The sequence below is a fragment of the Xyrauchen texanus genome, chromosome 43 (genome assembly GCF_025860055.1).
Source record: "Xyrauchen texanus isolate HMW12.3.18 chromosome 43, RBS_HiC_50CHRs, whole genome shotgun sequence".
NCBI lineage: Eukaryota > Metazoa > Chordata > Actinopteri > Cypriniformes > Catostomidae > Xyrauchen > Xyrauchen texanus.
Genome location: NC_068318.1, coordinates 28,243,284 through 28,270,226, shown reverse-complemented (window position 1 = coordinate 28,270,226; position 26,943 = coordinate 28,243,284). Strand labels below are relative to the sequence as shown.

The window sequence follows — 26,943 nt, the reverse complement described above, 5'->3', positions numbered from 1 at the left end:
GTTTTTAAAGGAATAGTTCACCCAAAAAGGAACTCACCCTCATGCCATCCCAGCTGTGTTTGACTTTCTTTCTTCTGCAGAACACAATCCAAGATTTTTCAAAGAACATCTCAGCTCTGTTGGTCCATGCAATGCAGGTAGCCTAAATGGTGACCTAAATTTTGCATTTTTAAGGCAGCATAACAGTAATCCATACGACTCCAGTGCTTAAATCAATATACGCTGAAGTGATACGAGAGGTGTGGGTGAGAAATAAATCTATATTTATGTTCTTTTTTTACTATAAATCACCACTTTCACATTATTCTTTTGTTTTTGGTGATTCGCATTCTTCATGCATCAACACCTACTTGGCAGGGAGGATAACTTATAGTCAAAAAGGACTTAAATATGAATCTGTTCCTCACCCACTCTTATCATATCTCATCTGAAGACACTGATTAACCACTGGAGTCATTTGGATTAATTTTATGCTTTGCTTATGTGCTTTTTGGAGCTTCACATTGCGTTGCATGGAACTACAGAGCTGAAATATTCTTCTAAAAATCTTAAATTGTGTTCAGCAGAAGAAAGAAAGTCAAACAAATCTGGGATGGTGTGAGGGTGACTAAATGACAAGAATTTTCATTTTTGGGTGAACTATCCCTTTAAGACACTACCCTGATTGCATATCTACGTCACCCAGACATTGATGTGCGTGTTAACCCCCTTGTTGTGTTAAATTGGAAACAGGAGCTTTTTCAGAGTGAGTTCCCATGAATAGATTCTCTGTGTATTGTTATACAACTCAACCCCCTACAGAAATGTTTATAATTGTGTAATAAACAACACATGAGCACATCTGAGCTGGAAACGTCAGCTGTCCTTGGCATGGAGCTTTGCGCCCCTTTTGTGACGTTTGCCCTCTCCGTGGGAAGCTGAGCTGGGCACACATCATCTGTGCCCTACGGTGCCCGCAGGCACAGCTTTGGTGAGTGGTGCATTTTGGCCCATCAGTGGCCTTTTTTTTAAGGCTGTGGGGTGCATGCTGTCAGGGGTACATCATAAGTGATGCTGGAAAACAATTTCAAGCTGCTGTACGTGACATTCGCAGCACCATTTAAATAGTGACCTCAATTAACCCACTCTCTCTCTTTGCTTATTAGGGATTAATAGCACAACTGTCTAAATGACGTTTCTTCATGTGAGAAGAGAGAACAATGTGCACTTATGTCATACTGGAGAATTTGTAAGGCACAATAACATATCAAATTACTCTGAACCCAGATTGAAATACATGGAAAAGAATATTTCAGCTCTTTAGGTCCATACAATGCAAGTGAATGGATACCAAAATGTTTGCATTTCAAAAAGCACATACAGGCATCATAAAAGTAATCCATAATCCAATGTTTTAATCAATATCTTCAGAAGTGATATGATAGGTGTGGGTGAGAAGCAGATCAATATTTCAGTCCATTTTTGCTATAAATTCTTCTGTCTGCCCTGTAGGGGGCGATATGAACAAATAATGTGAATCACCAAGAACAGAAGAAGCAGCATGTGAAAGTAAAAGGAGTGGAAGGAGAAAAGGAGAATTTATAGCAGAAATTGACTTAAATATTGATCTGTTTCTCACCCACATCTATCATTTTGCTGTTGAAGACATTGATTTAACCACTGGAGTCATTATTTTTATGCTGGCTAATGTGATTTTTGGAGCTTAAAAATGTTGGCACCCATTCACTTGCATTGTATGGACCTACAGAGCTGAAATATTCTTTTAAAAATCTTCACAAGTTCAACAGATGAAAGAAAGTCATACACATCTGGGATGACATAAGGGTGATTAAATTATGAGATAATTTTCATTTTTGGGTCCTTTAAGCACATTTTATTGCCATAATGCATCTTGATGTTTTAATTTGACTATATCTACAGTTTTTACTGTAACTCATTTTTTATATATATTTTTTTACTATTTTACAGCAAGAAGGGCAGTACAACTATGATGCATACCGGTAAATACTTTACAATTTAAATAATATATTAATTTTCTAGGTTACGGTAATATGAATGTATCACAATGACCATCAGTATTCGCATTGCGCTAATTAGAATTTGGGGGTAAAACTATCAAGAAAATAATGTCACTAAGTAAATATGAATGGCCCTATAGTATATAGTATGTTACATATTCCAAGACATCAAATAAAGAAAGATTTTCTTGTACAGTCACAAGAAAGATGGCTTGAACAGTTGATGTTTACAAAATGTAATTATAAGAATGTTAAAATCTCATTCTCAAAGGTGTAATTAATTACATTTATGCATTTGGCAGACGCTTTTATCCAAAGCGACTTACAGAGCCCTTATTACAGGGACAATCCCCCCAGAGCAACCTGGAGTTAAGTGCCTTGCTCAAGGACACAATGGTGGTGGCTGTGGGGCTTGAACCAGTGTCCTCCTGATTACCAGATTAACAGTTATGTGCTTAGACCACTACACCACCACCACTCCACTAATTAGTCATGTTTTCAACAGACTGAGCTCACACTGAAATCGGAAACATTTGTCTTTTCTTTAGCTGAAATTGGTCTGTGCTTACCCCCATTAATGTCCATAGAGGGGCGCCAAAAGTGAGTTGTGAAGTGAGTACTTTTCAGATGTAAAGAATAGGGATGTTCACGGTTACGGTTTTTAACATTCGGTTAACTGAGAAGTTTCATGAACAGTTAATTGGTTTTTCATAGGGGGTCAGGACACTGTAATAAAGAATGTTTATTGTGATGGAAGTTCCTCAAACACTCAAAATAGCAAATAAAGTGCAGTGAGCCATGAGCCTAAATGGCAAAATATTTAGGTCTTCAAATGATAAAATCTCACATTAAACTTAAATTTAAAATTGTCACTGCATGTACTATGCACTCTGCCTGGGTTGGCTGACATTTCCGTGAGGCTGTGAATGCAAGTATGGTTAAATAGCCTTTTCAGGGTGTTTTGATTTTGAAATGGTTTCATATAAAATGGCATTGAAATTTACTAACTGTTGTACATAAATATGCACGTTAGAGCAAAAGGAAAACACTCTCTTACCATTTATAAAGTGCTGAAACTTTCCTTGGTGAAAAACAACGTAACGAATGAAACAACCCAGGTGGTTCATGATACGTTTATTAAAACAAAAGGTATTTTTAACTTTACTTGGTGTCTAAAAATGTGGCGATCTTGCGCGATACAGTGAAAGAGAAAATGATGAGATTCAGCGCAACAGTCAAAGACACCCGTACCACATGTGTTAACGGTACATTGAAAAACAGTGCAGAAGCACAGAAAAGCATGTTTAAACAACCCTAACTAGCCCTATACTTGAAAAACTGAAAACACAAACCCGGTAGTTTGTCAGAACTCGTCAAGTTTGGGTCATCCCTAATACAGAATGTAATACAGTGAGGAGGAATGCATACTTTATAACCCCACCCCCACCCAGACCCCACACCTAAACTTAACCATCAGTGGAGTCAAAATGTAATGTTAGAGGGAAAACTACAACCTCCAAATCACGCTCGTCATCGATTATGTAAACATGTTTACTTCCTGGTTTGAACGCGGGATCCGACCCAGTTCTTCCATGCTGCTACAAGCTGGAGCCGATGCAAAAATATCTGATAGGAGATCCTAGGGTACTGGAATTCTCAGAAACAACATGCCGAGTTTCTGTGTGATCATGTTGTTGTAAAGGGCTGGCATCACTATTAGGGTTAGGGATTTGAACAAACCCTTAGATGCAAGAATGAAACTTTAAATTTAATTTGCCCCACACTTTTTGTGCTGCTGAAATCAATCATACCTCAAATTCTGCTTTAGTTTTTCTAAGCGATTTCTTCGATTTTTGCTTGGCAGATGATGGAACAGGTGCTAAAACTCACACATTGAAGGAAAGACCCAAGTCATGTCTAGGGACCAGAGTTTTTGGGATAGCTTTTTTTGACTAGGGCCAGAAAGGAACCTCCTAGCAACCAACTAAAACACCCTAGCAACTGGATAGCAACAAGCTATAAAGCATTGAGAACGGCCAACACCCTAGCATTGTGGCGGCATGGTTGGCATGGTCAAACACCACTCACATTTTCTTTCAGAAATGGTAAAAATCCTGTTTATTTTATAACCATGGTTCCACAGATTTGAGCTACTTGAGGACTGACTTGTGTTAGCGTCCTTAGCTAGGATTGCCAAGCATGACAAGGTTTCAGAGCTGCCTAAAATTTGAATGGACCTCTAAACCAAATAATGACTGGACATTATATCTTTATTAACTATTCAACAGGGCATTATGTTCGCAAAAAGAGTGATATTAGAATTGGCCAACATCTGTTCAGGTTAAATCTCCCCCTGACAGTGAATGTGCCCACAGCATAAAACTACTTTTCCAGCATGTTATCATTGGATGAGATCCTCTTGCACAAGAGTGTTTTAAAAGGCAACAGCTGTTGTGGAGCATCAGAGGGGACATTGCTCTTTCCCTGTGGTGTAACTGCAAAAGAGGGAAAAATAATCAGTGGGATCTGCAGTTTGGTCACTTTAACATTTAATTTACTTAGTGTCGAGGTTCATATCTCCTTCGTGAAAGGATTAATGAAATAGGTTAGAACTAGAGTAAGTTTGAATTCATTCTTGAGCTTTGGCTTTGACAAGATGTCAAATTAATGTTGATAGAATCATGTCATACAGGTGAAACTCGAAAAATTAGAATATCGTGCAAAAGTTCATTAATTTCAGTAATTCAACTTAAAAGGTGAAACTAATATATTATATAGACTCATTACAAGCAAAGTAAGATATTTCAAGCCTTTATTTGATATAATTTTGATGATTATGGCTTACAGCTTATGAAAACCCCAAATTCAGAATCTCAGAAAATTAGAATATTACATGAAATCAATAAAAAAGGATTTTAAATACAGAAATGTCGGCCCTCTGAAAAGTATAATCATGCATATGTACTCAGTACTTGGTTTGGGCCCCTTTTGCATTAATTACTGCCTCAATGCGGCGTGGCATGGATGCTATCAGCCTGTGGCACTGCTGAGGTGTTATGGAAGACCAAGATGCTTCAATAGCGGCCTTCAGCTCTTCTGCATTGTTTGGTCTCATGTCTCTCATCTTTCTCTTGGCAATGCCCCATAGATCCTCTATGGGGTTCAGGTCAGGAGAGTTTGCTGGCCAATCAAGCACAGTAATACCATGGTCATTGAACCAGGTTTTGGTACTTTTGGCAGTGTGGGCAGGTGCCAAGTCCTGCTGGAAAATGAAGTCAGCATCTCCATAAAGCTTGTCTGCTGAAGGAAGCATGAAGTGCTCTAAAATGTCCCGGTAGGTGGCTGCGTTGACTCTGGACTTAAAAAAGCACAGTGGACCAACACCAGCCGATGACATGGCTCCCCAAACCAACACAGACTGTGGAAACTTCACACTGGACTTCAAGCATCTTGGATTGTGTGCCTCTCCATTCTTCCTCCAGACTCTGGGACCTTGGTTTCCAAATGAGATGCAAAATTTGCTCTCATCAGAAAAGAGGACTTTGGACCACTGAGCAACAGACCAGTTCTTTTTTTCTTTAGCCCAGGTAAGACGTTTGACATTTGAAGCCCATGTCCAGGACCCGTCTGTGTGTGGTGGCTCTTGATGCAGTAACTCCAGCCTCAGTCCACTCCTTGTGAAGCTCCCCACACATTTGAATGGCCTTTTCCTGACAATCCTCTCCAGGCTACAGTCATCCCTGCTGCTTGTGCACCTTTTTCTTCCACACTTTTCCCTTCCACTTAACTTTCTATTAATGTGCTTTGATACAGCACTTTGAGAACATCCAACTTCTTTTGCAATTACCTTTTGAGGCTTTCCCTCCTTGTGGAGGGTGTCAATGATGGTTTTCTGCACAACTGTCAGGTCAGCAGTCTTCCCCATGATTGTGAATTCAACTGAACCAGACTGAGAGACCATTTAAAGGCTCAGTAACCCTTTGCAGGTGTTTAGCTGATTAGAGTGTGACACTTTGAGCCTACAATACTGAACCTTTTCACAATATTCTAATTTTCTGAGATTCTGAATTTGGGGTTTTCATAAGCTGTAAGCCATAATCATCAAAATTATATCAAATAAAGGCTTGAAATATCTTACTTTGCTTGTAATGAGTCTATATAATATATTATTTTCACCTTTTAAGTTGAATTACTGAAATTAATGAACTTTTGCACGATATTCTAATTTTTCGAGTTTCACCTGTATTTACATTTATGCATTTTGGCAGGCGGAGTGTTACTCAGAATGACTTATAATATTTTCTAGTACATTTTTTTTGTTTGTGTCAAATAAATGGTCTGCACTTACAGTATATAGCGCCTTTTTTAACCGTAGAGGTTACCAAAGCACTTTACACTGTGTCTCATTCACACACACATTCATATGACGCCAATGACAGCAGAGCAGCCATGCAAGGTGCTAGCCTGACACTGGGACCAACTTGGGGTTCAGTGTCTTGCCCAAGGACACTTCGGCATGTGGAGTCGTGTGGGTCGGGAATCGAACCACCAAATCTGCAATTAGTGGCCGACCCACTCTACCACCTGAGCCACAGCCGCCCCAATATAAGACCGCAATGGTTAGCGAGATTCCCCCCAGATAAGCTGTAACTGTATCTACACTAAAAGACATGCCAAGCCGTGGTGTGACACACACATGACCATTCGCACATGCCTGTATTTTAAATGACTCATCCGTGAGCATCAGTAAAATGCAGGAGTTTTTGCAGAAAGGGGTCTTTGAAACAGACTGTAAAATTTAACTACTGGCATCTTACGTTTCACTGAAACAGGCACAACGTCCACCTTCCCAATGGAAAGCAGCTGAACGAGAGTCATTTACAAAGACGTCACACAAATCAAAACCAAACAAAGCCACACCGGCATAATTGTGTGGATTTCTGATTGTGATAAATTAAACATGTAATATTGAGGCAAATTGACAGCCATTGTATGGACGGGCTGGTTTGAGTATTTCTGTAACTGCTGATCTCCTGGGATTTTCACACACAACAGTCTCTAGAATTTACTCAGAATGGTGCCCAAAACAAAAAACATCCAGTGAGCTGCAGTTCTGTGGATGGAAATGTCTTGTTGATGAGAGAGGTCAACAGAGAATGGCCGACTGGTTTCAAATGACAAAGTCTATGATAACTCAGATAACCGCTCTGTACAATTGTGGTGAGAAGAATATAATCTCAGAATGCTATTCTGAGATGAGGGTTGGTGCTTTTTTGGCGACACGAGGGGGACCTACACAATATTAGGCAGGTGGTTTTACTGTTGTGGCTGATCAGTGTATCTACTTAAAGAAATCGCTAGAAATTTCTTTTAAAAAAAGTTGACCTCCCTGAAAGTCCATAAATCAACAAGTTTGATTCTGACATTTCAATTATCTTGGCTGGTCAAATTTTTCTTAGTGCATTGATGACAATTCTAAACAATCATTTGTTCCTACATCTGATACTCTCATTTGTGTTCAGGTTTCTGCACTGGACCAAACATCCTTCAGCAGGTATATTAAAACCCATAAGGTTGTGCTCTTAAGAGTTTGGACGCTAATGAGAAACACATGTTTGACAAAGGAGCATGAGAAAGAGAAAGCAAATCTGGCAGAAAAAGCTGCAGACGCGCAGATTTACATCATCCATGACGTTAAACACTTTACTAGTTCTTCTGTGCTCTCTTCCCCATCCGAAAATTGCAGTTTTAGAGTGGATTGTTATGGTTACGCATATTTGTCAATGGTTTGGCACGTGTATTAGCGAGGTGTTAAAAACCAATGGTGAAATATGACCTCCTTGGGGATGTGATATAAAGGATAATTTTAGGACATTACTACATTCTCAAATTGTATCTGGTAAACAAAGAGGGATACAGGAATATGGTGTAATCCCTCTTGAGTATTTCCGCTTAAATATGCTTTATTTCAGCCAAAATACAGGATGTACGGGCTGATATGGGACCGCTGACAACCTATGGTCTTTAGAAATGACTTGTGTCCTTCCTTCAATGACTACGGGATTTTTGGCCTGTTTTATCTTCTGCTAGGCAAAAAAATAAATCTAACAGCTTAATAAATTCATAGCACTGACGACACACCATTTTAGGTATATTTCATGTCTGTAGCACAAACAGTATGGGATGTACGTGCAGAAGTTTGCAAAGTGATCACACGGAGTGTCATCATGTTGTTTCTAAGAGTTCCAGTAACCTAGGATCGGCAACATTGTGCCAACTCACTGACAAGCATCATCTCCTATGAGACATTTTTGCATTGGGTCCAAAATATTCACCTTCTCAAGTTGTGTGACCAGAAGCACCTTGTGCCAGCAGCATAAGAGACCGAAAGTAATCACATAATCAGCGATGAGCGCGATTCGGAGGTTCAATGTTTCCCTCTAACATTACATTTTTACTCCACTGATGGTTAGGTTTAGGTTTGGGTGGTAGTTTATACAATATGAATTCCTTTTCACTGCATTACATTCTGTACATCTGAAAAATACTCACTTCACAACTCGTTTTTGGTGCCCCTAAGTGGACAATACACCCAGAAAATGGAGCTCACAGGTACCAAACAAATGTTAAAACTTTGGTAAGCATAGACTGACTGTAGCTAAAGAAAAGTCAATCTACTCTTTACGATTTCACTGAGAGATCCGTCTGAAGTTTAATACTTAAGACTTTAATACTTTTGGCTCTATCCTAGAGAAACGCTGTTTATATTGGCAACAAAGACATTGACCAAATCTCTTTGGGTGGTCGACAAACATTTGATTAAAGCCTCTTACCAATGGAAACAAAAGGCTCTTTTCTCAACAAATAAAGCACATGGCTGGGCACAGCACAGTGACTAGGCAATTCCAACATGAATCAGTGTTTGTTAGATACTGAGTGTAACCCACAAAGACAACTGATTTTCATGTTCTAGATATAGCTTGTGTCCCTCGTTTAATGTAAGTCTTTGGGGTCCAGCTTTATCATCCGCCAGGCAAAAATCAAGTCAGGCTGTTTAGAGAAGCGTATAGCATATTACCATAATACTCTTATGATTTCTGCAATGTGACACTACTGAATTCTGAACAATGGCACCAGTTAGTTAAATCTAATTATCAAAAAAGTGAAGTTACTTCTTTGAAAAGCTCTAGCATCATTTGTTTGCAGAATTGGTTTTTAATGCAATAACATTTAAGTGTGGCTTAAGTGTCCAAATACTTTTTGGGGGCCACTGTGGATCCAACTAACACATCTTCTTGATCAAACACTTGTTTTGTTTTCTTTAGCCATTATCGGATTAGGTCACAAATCTAACTTGACGCACTAAATGCTGCAATAAACAACCATATGTTTTCAGTTGTTAATTATTCTATGTTGGCATCAATGAAACCTTGCAAACAATGATGTCTTTTAGAGGATGTAACGAAAAGGCGAGGCTTTTTTTCACAAAGTATATTTAAGATCTGTGCTAAGGTCTCAGAGGACATATATTTTTGTCTAAAAGAAAGCAAACAAAGGGGCTATTGCACACTCATTGCCGTATCAGGTAGGGCCGGTCGTTTGGAGAACGTCCAATGTTTATACAGCTAATTTACCATTTAAAAGTATGGGGAAAAACCAGACGCATTCAAAACCTGGAATTCTATCAACAATGCCTTCTAACAATACTCATGGTATTGGCTCACACTTTAATTTCATATAATTGGCATGATATAATTGTAAATACATCAAACCTGATATGTCAAACATTTATATGTCTAGACTCGTGCGCAAGGCATTGACAAAAGTGTTCATCCCCTCTAAAGCCCCAATAAAGGTTTAATTTAATTATAAATGAACTTTTCTGCTCTACAGAGGCTTGAAAAACAAAGCCCAAAGTATTTGAGAGGAAATGATCTATGCGTGTTCTTGGCGAAAAACAAACACCTGAAATTTCTCTCTTACTAGAACATACAGTATTACAGAGTGACTGACCCCAATCTCAAGGACCTAACAACTTATAAATTATATATATAATTCATGTATATAAAATTCATTATATACAACCCCAATTCCAAAAGAGTTGGGACAGTTTGAAAAATGCTAATAAAAACAAAATGGAGTGATTTGCTATATTGAAAGCACTACATCATTATATGATGCATTACCTTGTGAATTTCATTGTTTTTTTATGTACAGTAATTTCAAATCAGATGATTGCAACACCCTCAAAAAAAGCTGAGACAGGGGCAATTTAAGACTAATACAAATTTGAAGGGTTAAAATAAGAAGGCAATGTGAAACAGGAGATGTTCAACAGGTGAGGCAAGGATCATTCGAGACTTGTCAATTTGCCAACAGATGCTTCAGCACTTTGAGAACAATGTTCCCCAAAGACAAATTGGAAGGATTATGTGCATTTCACCCTCTACAGTGCACAATATAGTTAAAAGAATCAAGAGATCTGGTCAAATCTCGGTGCGTAAAGGGCCAGACAAAAACCATTTCTGAATGCTCATGATCTTTGATCTCTCAGACATCACAGTCTTAAAATACATAATTTATCTGTAATGGATATCATGAACATGGGGGTAGAGTGGGTTGTCCACCAATCGCAGGGTTAGTGGTTCGATTCCCGGCCCACACGACTCCACATGCCAAAGTGTCCTTGGGCAAGACACTGAACCCCAAGTTGCTCCCAATGGGAGCAGGCTAGCAACTTGCATGGTAGTTCTGCCAACATTGGTGTGTGAATGTATGTATGAATTGGTGAATGAGACGCTGTGTTAACCGCTTTGAATACGGCTAAGTTTAATAAGGCGCTATATAATTTGTTAGTCAACACCACTCGCTGCTGCATCCACAGATGCAAGTTAAGACAACGCAAAGCAGAAGCCGTACATCAACACTGTCCAGAAGCACTGCTGACTTCTCTGGGCTCGGTCTCATCTTAGATGGAAAGTAGAAATGTGGAACTGTGTTTTTTGGTCCGATGAGTCCACATTTATAATAGTTTTTTTTTTTAAACACAGCTGTCGTGTTCTCCAGACCAAAGATGAAATGAACCATTCAAGCTGTTTTTAGCATCAGGTCCAAAAGCCAGTGTCTGTATGGGCCAAGGGTGTGCCAGTGCCCATGACATGAGTAAATCGCACACCTGTGAGGGCATCGTTAATGCAGACAGATATGTAAAAATGTTGGAGCTGCATATACTGCCTTCCAGCACAGTCTTTTCCAGGGACATCCCAGAATTTTCAGCCAGACAACTTCAAAATACATACTGGCCGAATAAGCAGAGTGTGGATGCTAGATTGACCTGCCTGCAATCCTGACCATCTCCAACTGAGAATGTGTGGTGGTGCATTATCAAGCCCACAATACCGCAATGAAGACCCCATACAATTGTGCAGCTGAAGACCTGCATAATGGATGAATGGGGGAAAATTGCACTTATTAAACTTAAACTTGTATCTTCAGTGTCTACATGCTTAATAAGTGTTATTAGAAGAAATGGTGATGTTTCACAGTGGAAAACACTCGACTGTCTCAACTTTTTTGGAGTGTGTTGCAATCATCTTGAAATGACTGTACATAAAAAAAATTCTAATAAAAAAATACAATTCACAAGGTAAAACATAATGTTTAGTTGTAGTGCTTTCAATATAGCAAAGGGTGAATATAATTTACAAATCACTCCTTTTTGTTTTTATTAGCATTTTTCAAATTTTCCCAACTTTTTCAGACATATATATACACACACACACACACACACACACACACACACACACACACACACACAGCTGTGCTAGTGGTGTCTTCATTTAAATCAATGCCACTCGGTTTGATAATTTACCATCTAATGCAATTAAATTATTTCAGTGTGACTCCAAATATACTTTTTGTGGATTGAAATAAAGTTGCTGTTTGGGCAATGGCGACCCCTTGTAGACATACATGTAAATTACAACACCAAACTCTCACCAACAGATGTCAGCAGCGGCTTGTACAGACTCGCGTTGGCATTTCACAAAAATGTAATTCCCAGATTCCATTAGCAGCTATCAAAGCCCATTAAGCAACACCTCCAGTGAAGCATGGAAAATAAATGAGAGATTGTTTCTAGAGGAAACTCTAATTTCCTTTTCTCATGTTACAGATCCTCCAGATATAATAACAACAATATTGAGGTCTGTCTAAAATATATTCACTTCAGTGTGTGCAGTGAATGGCTACTGGAGCTGTCAAGCTCCAAATATGACACGTTGAATACAAGCTACGGTGTAGGGGAATTGTTTTCATCAAACAATGACTTCAATTTCTGTCTATTCCTCATAGAAAATTATAGTAACTTTTTGTACAATTGTAAGTCGTATCAACAATTTATGGTAGCTATGCTGCTACAACAAACCTTTTCACAAGTTTAAAAAACATAAATCAAAGTTTAAAAAGACATTAGAGTGCAAATAAATGATATCAGAATGTTTGGGGTAACTATTGCTTTAAGAATAGGCCTGTTTTTCACGGAGGTAATATTTTCCTACTGCAATCTCTCTCTCTATTCTCTCCATAATTTTTGTCTGTCCATTAGAGCGAGATGCTCCTGGTAGCAGGCTGACCTCCTTACCAACACTGATCCAGTCTCCAGAGAGCCACTTGCCCCATTTAGACATGCTGAGTGAGGACTATCACCGTCTTCGCTCAAAGTCTGGACTCTAAACTCAGCTCCTCTGTTTCAGACTAAAGATCAGACAGACAGGTTTCAGACCCAACAGCCAAGGATTGAATTTCATTCAGACATAGTTATTTCAGGATGTGGCCTGGCACACCACACTACTTGTTAAGTAATGAAGAGAAATTTCAGACTACAGGGAGATAAAACAACAACAAAATACTACACCAATTACTCTGTCTGATCAGGCTATGAGATGCAAGTCTGATTTCAGGACTCTAAAATAAAAATCTAAATTAGACCCACTTCACAATACCCGACCAGCGCAAGAAAATATATCGAGTCACACACACATACGCAGTTGGAAGGCAAAGACTTGCAAACTAATATTTGAATAGCAATACTCCATTTGCACGTGCACACACACAGTTCCTTTTAAGCATTATTTACAATGCAAAGGGAAACATATTGTTTGCCTTTTTAATCTTAAATGAGTATTCCAGGTTCAAGTTCAGCTCAAACGACAGCATTTGTGGCATAATGAGGATTACCACAAAATCATAATTTCAACTCGTCCCTCCTGTACTCAAACCAAAAAGCAACAATGTTGTAAAATGTAATAATTTACACAGAAAAGGTTAGCAAGCAATTTTATCATACTAAAATCATGTTAATATGCATAAGTCTCGTGGCTATACTTCAGAAACAGTCAGTATTTTAACATTTACGGATTGGCTCCATTCACTTCCATTGTAACTGCCTCAACGTAACCAAGATTTGTGCTTTTTTTAATTTTTTTTATAAAAGGAGGGACGAGTCGAAATTTATAATTTTTTAAATCTTTCTCCCATTTTGGAATGCCCAATTCCAACTACTTAGTAGGTCATCGTGTTGGCGCGGTTACTCACCTCAATCCGGGTGATGGATGACAAGTCTCAGTTGCCTCCACTTCTGAGGCAGTCAATCTGCACATCTGATCACGTGGCTCGTCGTGCATGACACTGCGGAGACTCACAGCATGTGGAGGCTCATGCTACCCTCCGCAATCCACACACAATTGAGAACCACTAATCGAGATCACGAGGAGGTTACCCCATGTGACTCTACCCTCCCTAGCAACCGGGCCAATTTGTTTGCTTACGAGTCCTGACTGGAGTCACTAAGCACACCCTGGATTCGAACTCGTGACTCACAGGGGTGGCAGTCAGTGTCAATACTCGCGGAGTTACCCAGGCCCCCAGCTGAAATACATTTTTGTGTTAATCAAGATTATGCCACAAATTATGTTGATTGAACTAAACTTGGAATATTCCTATAAAATGCATAGATATTCTGAACAAATACAACAGTTCATCACAGTTTATAAAGGTGCTGTAAATTTTGCTAACTTTATCCATTTTTCTAACATAAATGGCATGCCCTTTCTCCAAAATCCCACCCTCTGAAGACATATCAGCCAATCTGATGCCAGCAATCCAGCACAAATTGATTTACATTCGGAGTGTGTTTCTGATTGGCTATAAAAAACAATGGCTACTCCCTTGACTTTCTTGCTGTTTAAAGCAAGGGTCAAGGTTTGGCTCAATAGCATGGGCCAGTTGCCTACTGGGACATTATATGGACACTTTATCTATACTACATTACAAAATTGCTATATACGTATGTATGTATCATTCCAGCACAGTTTATTATTCTTAATAGTTCTTAATTTACTCTATAAGAGCAGTCCTGAGCTAGCCCATGAACTTAATCGATCAAAGACCTGACATCTTGATTTGAATATAAAATTTTTTCAAGCATTGCTAACAAGACTTTTGGCCCCTCTTTGGCTCCTCAGCAGGTTCAGAGGTGTCCCATAAGCGTCCTCAGGGTCAATACAGTCTGGTTTCAACAGGGAGTGTGTGGTTGTCCTCACGCGATGTTGGTGCAATGAAGGTTCAGTCTGGAGCTGACACAGCCGTGCTGTAGCTCAGAGGGACATCCAGGCCGACGACAGGCCCCACAACACTCAGCCAGGTCACTATGTAATTCACCCTCCTAATAACAAACAAGATAATCATGCTTAACACAGTTTTTACCCATAATATAAAGCAGCAACAGCAGGTCACTTTACTTTATTATACTTTTTTTTTTTGTCATTTTGGAACTTGACAGATCCAGTCCCTATTCATTGTCATCATATTATGTATACTGTATTTGTAAAATATATATATATATACATACAACATAAATATATAAATAATGAGTATTTCATATACATCAATCAGCCACAACATTAAAACCACCTGCCTAATATTGTGTAGGTCCCCCTAGTGCCGCCAAATCAGCACCAACCCGTATCTCAGAATAGCATTCTGATATTATATTCTTCTCACCACAATTGTACAGAATGGTTATCTGAGTTATCATAGACTTTGTCAGTTCGACCCAGTCTGGCTATTCTGTTGACGTCTCTCATCAACAACACATTTCTGTCCACAGAACTGCTGCTCACTGGATGTTTTTTGCTGTTTTTTTTTCAGGAGATCAGCAGTTACAGAAATACTCAAACCAGCAATCTGGCACCAACAATCATCCATGCGGTTATCTAATCAGCCAATTATATGGTAGCAGTGCAGTGAATAAAATCATGCAGATATGGGTCAGGAGCTTCGGTTAATCTTCACATCAACCATCAGAATGGGGGAAAATGTGATCTCAGTGATTTTGACCGTGGCATGATTGTTGGTGCCAGATGGGCTGGTTTGAGTATTTCTGTAACTGCTCATCTCCTGAAAAAACATCCAGTGAGCGGCAGTTCTGTGGACAGAAATGTCTTGTTGATGAGAGAGAGGTCAACAGAGAATGGCCAGACTGGGTCGAACTGACAAAGTCTACAGTAATTCAGATAACCGCTCTGTACAATTGTGGTGAGAAGAATATCATCTCAGAGTGCTATTCTTAGTTTAAGTTATACAGGCTAAAAACAGATTTTTTTTTTCATTTTCTCTAGGGAAACCATCAGTGAAAATCAACAAACTCAATCAATAAAAGTTACATAAATAAAAATGTTCAATAATGTCTATGCCTCAAATATTTTTTTTTTTTTTTTTTACAACATCCTGAATTAATAATCATGCATTGTGCATTAACTATGATGGAAACTTGCAGGGCTGGACCTTCCCAGTCCAGTTGTGGGATGTGTTCACTGTCCTATTCTGCATATCATGGCTCTATATATATAAAATTAACCACATGTTTTTTATTATTATTATTATTATTATTATTATTATTATTATTCACAATGATAACTTTAATTTAGAGCACTTGATTATCTAATGAAAATAACAACATTTGCATAGAAGTGAGGATAAAAATATGTATAAATATTTTCAATAATGACAGATTTAGACAGCAAATCCCCATGAGGTTTCAGTGATTGTTCATATTTCACCTGTTGATTACCACAAAAATTAATTTCGACTCATCACTCTTTTTAAAAGCAAAAATTGAGGTTACAGTGAGGCATTTACACTGGAAGTGAATGGGGCCAATTTAAAGAGGGGTTAATAGCAGAAAAACAAAGCTTATAATATTTTTAAAGGCGCTTACATTAATTCTTCTTTTAAAACTTGTGCAGTATGAGCTGTAAAGTTGTTCAAATCATCTTTTTAGGATTTACAGAGTTACAGTACGTCATCATTGCAATGTAGTAAAATTGGATATAGGTTAGGAAGCAACTTTATGACACTAAAATCATTTTTACACACATATTTTTTTACATCTTGTGGCTAAATTTTAACGTTTATGGATTGACCCCCATTCACTTCCATTGTAAGTGCTTCACTCTAACCCAGATTTTTGCTTCATTCTTTTTTTAAATGTATGTTTGTGATAATCAACAGTATGCCACAGATGCTGTCGATTGAGCTTAACCTGTTTTGAAACCGTAATATTCCTTTAAAGCTGCAGCGAAGAACAACAACTCACTTGTTTTCCACATGTGCCAAATCCAGAGCAGGTTTCATAAACTCCTCAGTGCGACACGGATGAAGCATGAAAAATGGCTGGCCCAGTAAAGGATGTTCCTACACACACACACACACACACACACACACACACACACACACACACACACACACACACACACACACACACACACACACACACAGTTCAGCTCTTTGTTAATGTCTATTCTGACCTCATTCTTTATTAGGAGCAGCTTCTTGCTGTCACATGCTGCAACACAGACATTAAACCAATGCCACAACATGTGTTTTTCCATCTTAACTCAATGTTAACACGTCACATGATACTTTTCACAACCCCAATTCAATTATGCTCAAAGCTCGGATAAATTAAAAAGTAAATTACGAGACACTTCGAAGACTAAAGCAAATCTGCCGTGCAGCACATGGTCTTCATTGGCACCATGCTGTGCTTCTCACGGAGCAAGTCTGGTACACTGGAGGGCACTCATGCACAGCGTGGAACACAGGAGATGTTAAGAAGTATGTTAGGCTCAGTCACAATTCACTTTCATAACATATTTTTTCTATACAATGAAAGTGAATGGTGACTGAGGCTGTCCTTCTGCTTCCTGAAAGAAAGTCTATACTGCAAAAAAAGCAAACTCGATGCACTGACACCATGCGCATTCAAATTCAAAACAAAAACTGTCTGGATGCATTGCTCTGTCACTGTTCTAGCACCAAGGATGCGCTGACTCTTCAAATTAACTTGACGACACCTCATTGTTGGCATCATTGTTATAGATTGGGATCATTTTAGTTTTGCACTGTCTTGTTTGTGAAAAGCAACAGCATATTGCTACAGGAAGGCTATTTCTCTAGTATACTGCAGCACGATTCCAGCTCCAGTCAATTATCATGACTTCATCTAAAGGCCTCAAGGGAGAACAGACCAATCACTACACAGCTACTGATCACCAAACATGACACTAACAATACTGCATTTCAGAACCTCACTGGGAGGTGCACAGATGGACACTTCTGTTATAAAATATGTTTGGTGTCCAAAAGTCTGAGACCACTAATGAAAAGCTTCTATTTTGCATTCTTTTCTAACATAAATTGCTATGTTGATTAAATATTATGTGACAAAAACAATTATTAAGAAAAAAAGATACATGAATTTCAGAATAGGTTTTGCATTTCCTCACAATTATATTGGGTTTCCTCACAAAACGTTTTGCATTCACTTGCAATACATTTTGCTTTCCTTCGCAATTATTTTACATTCCCTCGCAACAGATTGCTTTCCCTGTTATTATTTTGGGCATGATAATTGATTGAGCAGGCATTTTGCATTCCTCACAATAAGGTTTTCCATTCTCTCACAATAGTTTTGCATTCTCTCACAATAAGGTTTTACGTTCACTTGCAATAGTTTTGCATTCCTCGCAATACGTTTTACATTCCCTCGCAATAGTGTGCTTTCCCTGGCAACAATTTTCCCTCCTTTCCCGATTTTTCCATCCGTTACAAAAATTAAATCGCAGTAATAATGGTAGAACTACGGTATTTGTAGTAAAACCATAGAAACCACCAAATTTACCATGGTTTTACTAAAGTAAATTTAGTTCAATGGTGGTAATTGTAATGAAACCACAACCACAAGATTTACTATGGTTTTACTACAGTAGCCGTATCTTAACCATGATAATGATAAAAACAGTAATAATACAGGAAAACCTTAATTATGGTAATACAATTCCCATAAATTCTCTAACAAACTAAAAATGATTGATTTTACTATAGTAACACCATGGTTAATTTTTGTTAGGGCATGTTTCTTTTGTGGAAAACATGGTTTTAAAAACCATGATACCTAGTTACAAATTAACCATGGTGTTACTATAGTAAAACTACTGTATAATCATGTTTTAGGCAGAATTATTCAATGTTTTGGTTTAGTTCAACTAAAGTTACTGTAGTAAAACCTTGGTTAATTTTCATAAGGGCTGGATAAAGCAGTTTCGAGGGAACCCAAAATAATTCAGAGAGAATGCAAACTATTGTGAGGGAATGCAAAACTATTTCAGAAAATAAATACTCTCCCTCTCCCCTATGTGGCTCTGTGTAACGTAGCTTTTCTTTACATTTTTCCAAGATCCTCAAACTTCTGTTTATTTCCAGATTTGAATTTAAAAAGAAAAAGAAAAAAAGATGACAGCTCTTCAATTAACAAATAAATATATTTATATGATGTAATAGAAATATAACTAAATCAATAACTTCAAACCAACATTTGGTCCCAAACAAGTTAGCACCTACTTAAAGTGATAGCTAGGCTAAATCTGCAATCCTGTTAACCATTCTGGTGTGTTTTCCTTTATTATCATTTTAATTTCAATGTTTATTGCAAAAACAACAACAAACTAAAATCATATTGAGCCATGAATATTTTGGAAAGGACTAATGGGTCATCCAGACAGACAAATTGTGTGGGGGAAGAGAGTGTATTGTGTCCTTATCTACTTTACTTGCCTTGCCTTAGTATTTCATTGGTTATGCTAAGAAATTGATATTAAGCTTTGAAAATTTAGGAGATAGAGAATGAGAGAGAACACGTGAAAGGGGCTGAGACATAAGAAAAATAAAACACTCCAGAGAACAGAAATAGTGAGACAGAAAGATAAACAGAGAGTCCTTTGGCATCACAGCTCTTAAGGCCTTGATGTGAGTCACTCATGTTTACCGGTGTCAGATGCTGCAGTGCTCCATCTCTCGAGTACCTCAAGACCCCAAAACCCTTCCTCAGTATCTACCTTCACTATTACTGAATCCTGCCAACATTCACTCTGCTCTTATTTCCTTCACTGCCTCTAATCAGCCATTCTCTGCATCTATTTTTCCACTCCATTCATTCAAATTCTCACTCCAAATCACACCTACAGCTCTGCATCCCTCCAGATTAAGGCAGAGTAGCATACTGCAAAAAACAGCAGAGAGGTCACTGTTACAATATGCTCAATATCCTGGAAAATCGATAGTCTGGAGAAGAAAAGGTGAATGCTACCATGAGTCCTATTTCGTGCCAACAGTGAAGCATCCTGAGAACATCCATGTGTGCAGTTGCTTTTTATCCAAGGGAGTGGGCTCTCTCACAATTCTGCCCAAAACACTGCCATGAATAAAGAATGGCATCAAAACGTCCTGCAAGAGCAACTTCTCTCAACAATCCAGAAGCAATTTGGTGATGATCTGTGCATTTTTTCAGCATGATGGAGCACCATATCACAAGGCAAGAGTGATAATGAAGTGGCTCGGAGATCATTACATTGAAATTTTGGATCTGTGGCCAGGCAAATCCCCGGATCTTAATCCCATAGAGAACCTTTGGTCAATCCTCAAAAGGCGAGTGGACAAGCAGAAGCCCACAAATTGTGATAAACTCAGAGCACTAATAAGGCAAGAATGGATCACCATCAGTCAGGATTTGGCCCAGAAGCTGATATCCAGCATGCCAGAGTGAAATGCAGAGGTTATGAAAAACAAGGGTCAACACTGTAAATATTGACTCTTTGCATGTATTGAATGTTTTTGCCAAATAAATCCTTTAAAATTATTAAATGCTTATCATTGTTTTCCAGTATACCATAGAAACATGTGCCAAAACACAAAATGTATGTCACTGCCAATACTTTTGGCCACAGCTGTACAAGGGAGAGAATGCCATTCTTGTGAAGGCGATGGTGGCTGCTTGATGAGGGGCACCGATTCCTCCCAGTGTTTCAGAGATCAAAGTGACATTCACACTACAATTGCATAGCGAGACTTTTGAATAATAGCATAACGTCTGGTCCACATTGCAGCTTATTCTGGTCAAGAAATGCCCACATCTCAGTATGCAGACACACGATTCTTGGTCAATGCATTGCGGAATGATGTACATATTTAACATTTGTCCTTTCTTTACTGTGGCTATAACAAATTCAAGGTGATGACAGAGTTACATACAAATGTAACTCTTTAAAACCATGGCAGTATTTACTATGAAAGAGAAAACTGACAGTAGAATAACTGCTTTAGCGCCCCTTGTGTTAACACTGAGAATTTTTCTTCAAAAATATAAGTAAGTAACATGAACAGACTATTTCATGGACATCACTTTGAAACTGTATCTTCCCAAGCCATAAGTTACTCATAAGTAATTTAACTACAGTACGGTCAGAAATTAAGGGGGTCTCAGGGCTAAAAAGCCACTGAAAGTAATCAAATTTCCCCCAAAATTCAAATATAGGGTTTAAAATTGCCCCAACAATGAATTCCTCTATTTAGAGCAAATTATACATATTACTGTAGATAGAGATGATTGAATTTTATGGGTAAGAGGTATCAAATTCTAGTTATTCATACTGACAATTTACAGATGAAGTCAGAAGTTTACATACACTTAGGTTGAAGTCATTAAAACTCTTTTTTTAAGCACACCACAGATTTAATTTTAGCAAACTATAGTTTTAGCAAGTCGTTTAGGACATCTACTTTGTGCATGACAAGTAATATTTCCAACACTTTTTTACAGGCAGATTGTTTCACTTTTAATTGACTAAATCCCAATTCCATTGGGTCAGAAGTTAATACACTAAGTTAACTGTGCCTTTATGCAGCTTGGAAAATTCCAGAAAATTATGTCAATCCTTTAGACAATTAGCCAACTAGCTTCTGATATGAGGTGTATTGAATTGGAGGTGTACCTGTGGATGTATTTTAAGGCCTACCTTCAAACTAAGAACCTCTTTGCTTGACATCATGGGAAAATCAAAAGAAATCAGCCAAGACCTCAGAAAACAAATTGTGGACCTCCACAATTCTGGTTCATCCTTGGGAGCAATTTCCAAATGCCTGAAGGTACCACGTTCATCCATACAAACAATAGTATGAAAGTATAAACACCATGGGACCACGCAGCCATCATACTGCTCAGATAGGAGACACATTTTGTCTCCTAGAGATTAACGTAGTTTGGTGCGAAAAGTGCAAATCAATCCCAGAACAACAGCAAAGGATCTTGTGAAGATGCTGGAGGAAACAGGTAGACAAGTATCTATATCCACAGTGAAATGAGCCCTATATCGACATAACTTGAAAGGCTGCTCAGCAAGGAAGAAGCCACTGCTCCAAAACTGCCTTAAAAAGCCAGACTATAGTTTGCAAGTACACATGGTGACAACGATCTTTCTTTTTGGAGAAATGTCCTCTGGTCTATTGAAACAAAAATTTAACTGTTCGGCCATAATGACCATTGTTATGTTTGGAGGAAAAGGTGTGAGGCCTGCAAGCTAAAGAACACCATCCCAACCGTGAAGCATGGAGGTGGCAGCATCATGTTGTGGGGATGCTTTACTGCAGGAGGGACTGGTGTACTTCACAAAATAGATGGCATCATGAGGAAGGAAAATTATGTGTATATATTGAAGCAACATATCAAGACATCAGCCAGGAAGTTAAAGCTTGGTCGCAAATGGGTCTTCCAAATGGACAATGACCCCAAGCATACCTCTTAATTTGTGGCAAAATGGCTTAAAAACAACAAAGTCAAGGTATTGGAGTGGTCATCACAAAGCCCTGACCACAATCCTATAGATTTGTGGGCAGAACTGAAAAAGCGTGTGTGGAGGCCTACAAACCTGTCTCACCAGTTACACCAGTTCGGTCTGGAAGAATGGGCCAAAATTCCAGCAACTTATTGTGAGAATCTTGTGGAAGGCCAAAATATTTGACCCAAGTTAAACAATTTAAAGGCAATGCTACCAAATACTAACAAATACTAAAAGAAAACCTAAAATAAACACGTTTATGACATTTCATATTCTTAAAATATTGATCCTAACTGACCTAAACAGGGAATGTTCTCTATAATTAAATGTCAGGAATTTTGAAAAACTGATTAAAAATGTATTTGGCCAAGGTGTATGCAACTTCTGATTTCAACTGTATGTTAATCGATTGGTTCATTTCACCTTAATTAGTATGCCACCTTATAATTTTTAAATGGTTAAAACAATGCCCTATAAAAAGGTACAAAATTCCCTTGAAAATCAAACACAGGGAACAAAAAGTAAAACATTTTAACCCTGAACAACAGTCAAGCTACTTTTTTAAAAAAAGGTAGTTATCTACACTATAGGCTACAAACACAAACTAGCTTACAGATTTTTTAATTGTTGAAATAAAAAAATTAAGGCAACATGCCTTTAAGGCTGTGGGGGCTCAAGTGAAGAAATTAATCATTTATGTGAACAAATTTATTTACATGAACCGTCCGAAAAAAAACAACTCACCAAAATGAGTTCTCAAAGCTAAATATAAAGGAGTCATTTATTTACCTGACAGTACAAAAGAACCAATTCACTCAAATTATATTGTTTTTCCAGTGCTACAAATGTGAGATAAGAGGATGGTTTAGGTTAACATTTTCACTACTGAAATAGATGCTACAGCACTACTCATTGGAAAATGTAGCTTGTTACTGGAAAAAGTACACTATTGTGAGCTACTGTAATGCTACTAAAATGTTTTGTTAATTTAGCGTTGCAACATTTAGTGAACTACTCCTCAACATTGCTAATACATTTTAGTTCGAAAACACATGTTTTGCTACATTTGTGTCTCTCATCCACATTGGAACCGTAAATAAAGCATTTCGAAAACTGCAAACTATAGGAAAACAATCAATGAATGAGTCACTGAAAATGGTTTTCCTGGTGATCAAACAACAACCTGTGTACTCCCATATAGCCAGCCAATCAGAATGGAGCTTGTTATTTTGAGAAAGCTGTTGCCACAAGAGCAATTTACGGCCCACAGGCCGGATCTGGCCCTCAATGTGGTTTAATCCGACCCCTGGCTCATTTATACTAAAAGAGGTTTATTTCAATGGATATTTCAGGTATCTTGCATTGGACCAAACACACCTCCACAAGCATTTATGATGCTCATGGTTGCCAGATAAGAGATGCAAACCCCCAAATTAAGAGATTTATATAAAAACAATTAAAGCATGATATGGCCAATCTGTGTCCATTCTGGAGGCTGCTTGTGCTGTTTGGTGCAACTAAGTTTGCGAGCAAACCTTCTCAGTGATGAATTTAATCAAATATAAACATAGAACTCGGAATCATTGACACGCGGAGGGATAACCACTGACACGCGAGCAAAAGCAAGCGAGAGTCATATGTGTAGAAGTCCCTCACACCTGTATGTTAATCTAACACTTGCAGTAACAATTTATTATAGTCATGCAGCCTGTTTTATTCAGTTGTGTGCTGAATGGAAAGCCAAACCATTGGCTGACAAACCATTGATGTGACCCACATCATGACCCTTTTAGCATGTAAACGGGTAATGCTTTGAGAATAAAATAAGTAAACTGGCCCGCTTTGTGACAAACATTAAAAGTTCCATCATTTTCGATAATTTTTTTTTTAGTAAAACAGACTCCAGTAGTGCGTTAAATTGAGTAATATATTACCAGGGAAGTAAAGATGGTAAACAAATTATTTCTAATGCCCTGCCTTTATTTTTTTAAATGCATGATAGAAATTTTTTTACCTTTGTAGAGTAACACAATACAGAATAGTCCCATCCTTCACAGTACATAACTATTTCTGGGCTTAAAAGACACAAGAACCAAACAATGCAGAACATTGTATCTCAACAGTGTCAATGTGTACCACCAATGTGTACCCTGTACCAAAATAATTGGCCACCCTTGCTCTAGAGTGACACCTATTTGTTGTATATGTTAATGACAGATAAAACCTCTCATATATAACATGAAAAAATGGTTAATGAATGTTAAATGTGGAAACAACAAATAAAGCTTACGTACACGCATGCTCATGGCATTAAATCCTACCTGTTGAGTTAGAGTGTCCCAGGGTCCATGCAATAGTCTCTGTTTGTAGTTTGGATGAACGTTGCTCCACACCTCCTCAAGAGACAGGGACCTTCCATCTGTGATAACATTGAGCTCATATAAATTGAGAGAATGCTTTTACAAGAAAGTGTAAATGATCGAATCCAAATGTAGACACATTTCAATCCTGCAATAAAATTTGACAGCAATGGCATCATAAATTGTGCTTCTTTAGCATAAATCATGCTAAAACAAAAAGGCTGATCCAGCTAATGAGCTTTCATGAGTAAACTGACGACACTATCAAAAAGGTGATTGGCTCTTTTAACTGTTGGGTGGGACTAGTACAAATGCTTTCCCTCTTTTACTTAGATAAGAGCTAAGAGGTGTTGTGAACATGGCCGCCAAATGACCTGGCATGCCTTAAAGGGACTTTAGTATTGACTAACTTGCTCAAAAGACCTTCCGAAATGTTTACATGGCTGTCATTAACGTATTTACAGCACAATAACAAAACCAGATGTTGTTGAGCACCAACACAAGTCATTGTTTTGCTTGCTTTCCCAAAATTCAAACACTCTTGTCGAGACGGAATCTCAATGTAAATGTTGTGTCTGTTTTTCGAATGCACATACAACAACTAAAAACCAAACTTGGAGAAAGCAGAAAACTAATGTTTCGGAAATACACACACACTGAAAAAGGAAGTTAGACAGTATATAAACAACATTGTGTGGTTTAATGATGGAGACGCGGTGCAAGAGAATGCTGAGTACCTAACGTTGAGGCTCTGAAATAGAGGATGGGGATCTGATAGCTGCAAGAATATAGAACGTGGTATTCATAGCGTAGCACCGCATGATTCTCACATACTGCCTGAACTCCAGCCGTTTCATCCTCAACATTTGCCTTGAAAACAAGAGAGAGAAACAGATAGAAAGTAAAAGATGCATGTCATTCCATGGTAAAGATACACAATAAATGTGACAAGCAAATGGGATCAAGTCACCAAATTTGAGATGCAAGTTGCAGGGACAGTTCTCCCAAAAAAATGTCATAATTTTCTCCCCTGAAGTCAATCTATTACTGCATTACTTTCCATGGTAAACAAATGAGAGTTATTTTGTATAACATTAATGCTACTTTTCCATTCAATGAAAATAAATGGGTACTGGAATTGTCAAGCTAAATAATGACAAAAATGAACCAAAGAAGTAGTCCATATGATGATTTAGGTGTTATATTTAAAGTCTGATAAAGCCATATAGTAACTTTGTGTGCACAGTTTTTTAAAAAAAATATATAATTTAGTTGTGAAAGCTCCAGTCTGCAGTCACTTTCATCGTACGGAAAAGAGCCGTTTTGATAACGTTAAACTGCCTGCAGGAGTTGAAGCTTCTGGAAGTATTGGTATGCCCAAACTCTCATAGAGCGTCAATGACTGACAGGCGAAAACACCCCCCCATTTCACATTCTCCGACCTGCGGAATCAACAGTTGCATTTCACCCTCTAGTGACAATCATGTTTAATGTTTATTTTGTACATTATTGATAATATTTGTTACAAGGTTTGAGTTATGACATCCAACAACTGCACAAGTTGAGTCTGAACTCATATTTACTCCACCTAACACTTCAAATGGATGTTAAGAACTCCTTGCTTATACTCCTTTCAGTAGTTTTTACATTGCTTCGCAAGAAGACTGAAAACAAAAAAACAGTCCAGTGGCAATTAGAATCATCATGGAGCCGCTCTGTGGTCAGTCAGAAAAACTGTGAATAAATGTATGTTGGCTTTGTTAAGCAAACATAATAAATAAGCATCAGACTTCATTGTTCTCTTAATAATTTGATTTAAACTTCCCTTTGATTAATCTAATAAAATCCTGCAGGTTTTCAATAAAAGTGAGACCTCCTCAACAGTTTATGTAGCCAACATGTGTTTAACTTTCAGTTTACCTCTTGCAACCATGTTAAGGGAGAACGCACAATCCACCCTTTGTGTTGTGGAACACGACTAATAGCCCGGGACCCTCGGGCTTTCACATGCGTAAATGTTGTGCAGACTGTTTACAAATGTTACCTATCTTTGAACTAGCAGTGTGCGCTGCATTTTTCCGCCCCTTCTCGACCTGCAACCACTGGTGATTAATTGGCTGTCAGAATGTAAAATCAATATTTTGTGCTGCAACTTCCATAAGGTGGGTTTCCCATCCTCACTGAATGGATAAAGTCTTTGTTCTTAATGATGATTCTTCTATGTTAAAATACTTTCTTCTATCCCAGCTTAATGTGCAGAGACAACTAGAAGACTTTTGAAGTTTGATTTCACTTACGTGTAACACTGTGGCTTTGTGGTGCTATCAATACATT

The 26,943-nt window shown here is 38.1% G+C and overlaps 1 protein-coding gene across 3 annotated transcripts in view; it reads right to left on the bottom strand.

Moving 5' to 3' along the window:
• The window catches only part of LOC127635484 (ubiquitin-like-conjugating enzyme ATG10), a 39,449-nt gene that overhangs the window by 1,933 nt on the left and 10,573 nt on the right, over positions 1 to 26,943 (bottom strand). Inside the window, exons 4-8 of one of the 3 annotated variants that reach the window (XR_007969481.1) lie at positions 25,347 to 25,479; positions 24,571 to 24,668; positions 16,675 to 16,772; positions 12,661 to 14,742; positions 2,167 to 4,513 (exon numbers count right to left, since the gene is read on the bottom strand). Coding sequence is in view for 1 of the 3 variants with exons in the window: in XM_052115579.1 (XP_051971539.1) it covers positions 14,643 to 14,742; positions 16,675 to 16,772; positions 24,571 to 24,668; positions 25,347 to 25,479 (429 nt within the window). In the remaining 2 variants the exon portion in view is untranslated. Of the gene's footprint in view, positions 1 to 2,166; positions 4,514 to 9,498; positions 14,743 to 16,674; positions 16,773 to 24,570; positions 24,669 to 25,346; positions 25,480 to 26,943 lie in introns of those variants that run through there. The other 2 variants (XR_007969482.1, XM_052115579.1) reach the window with 2 other exon arrangements.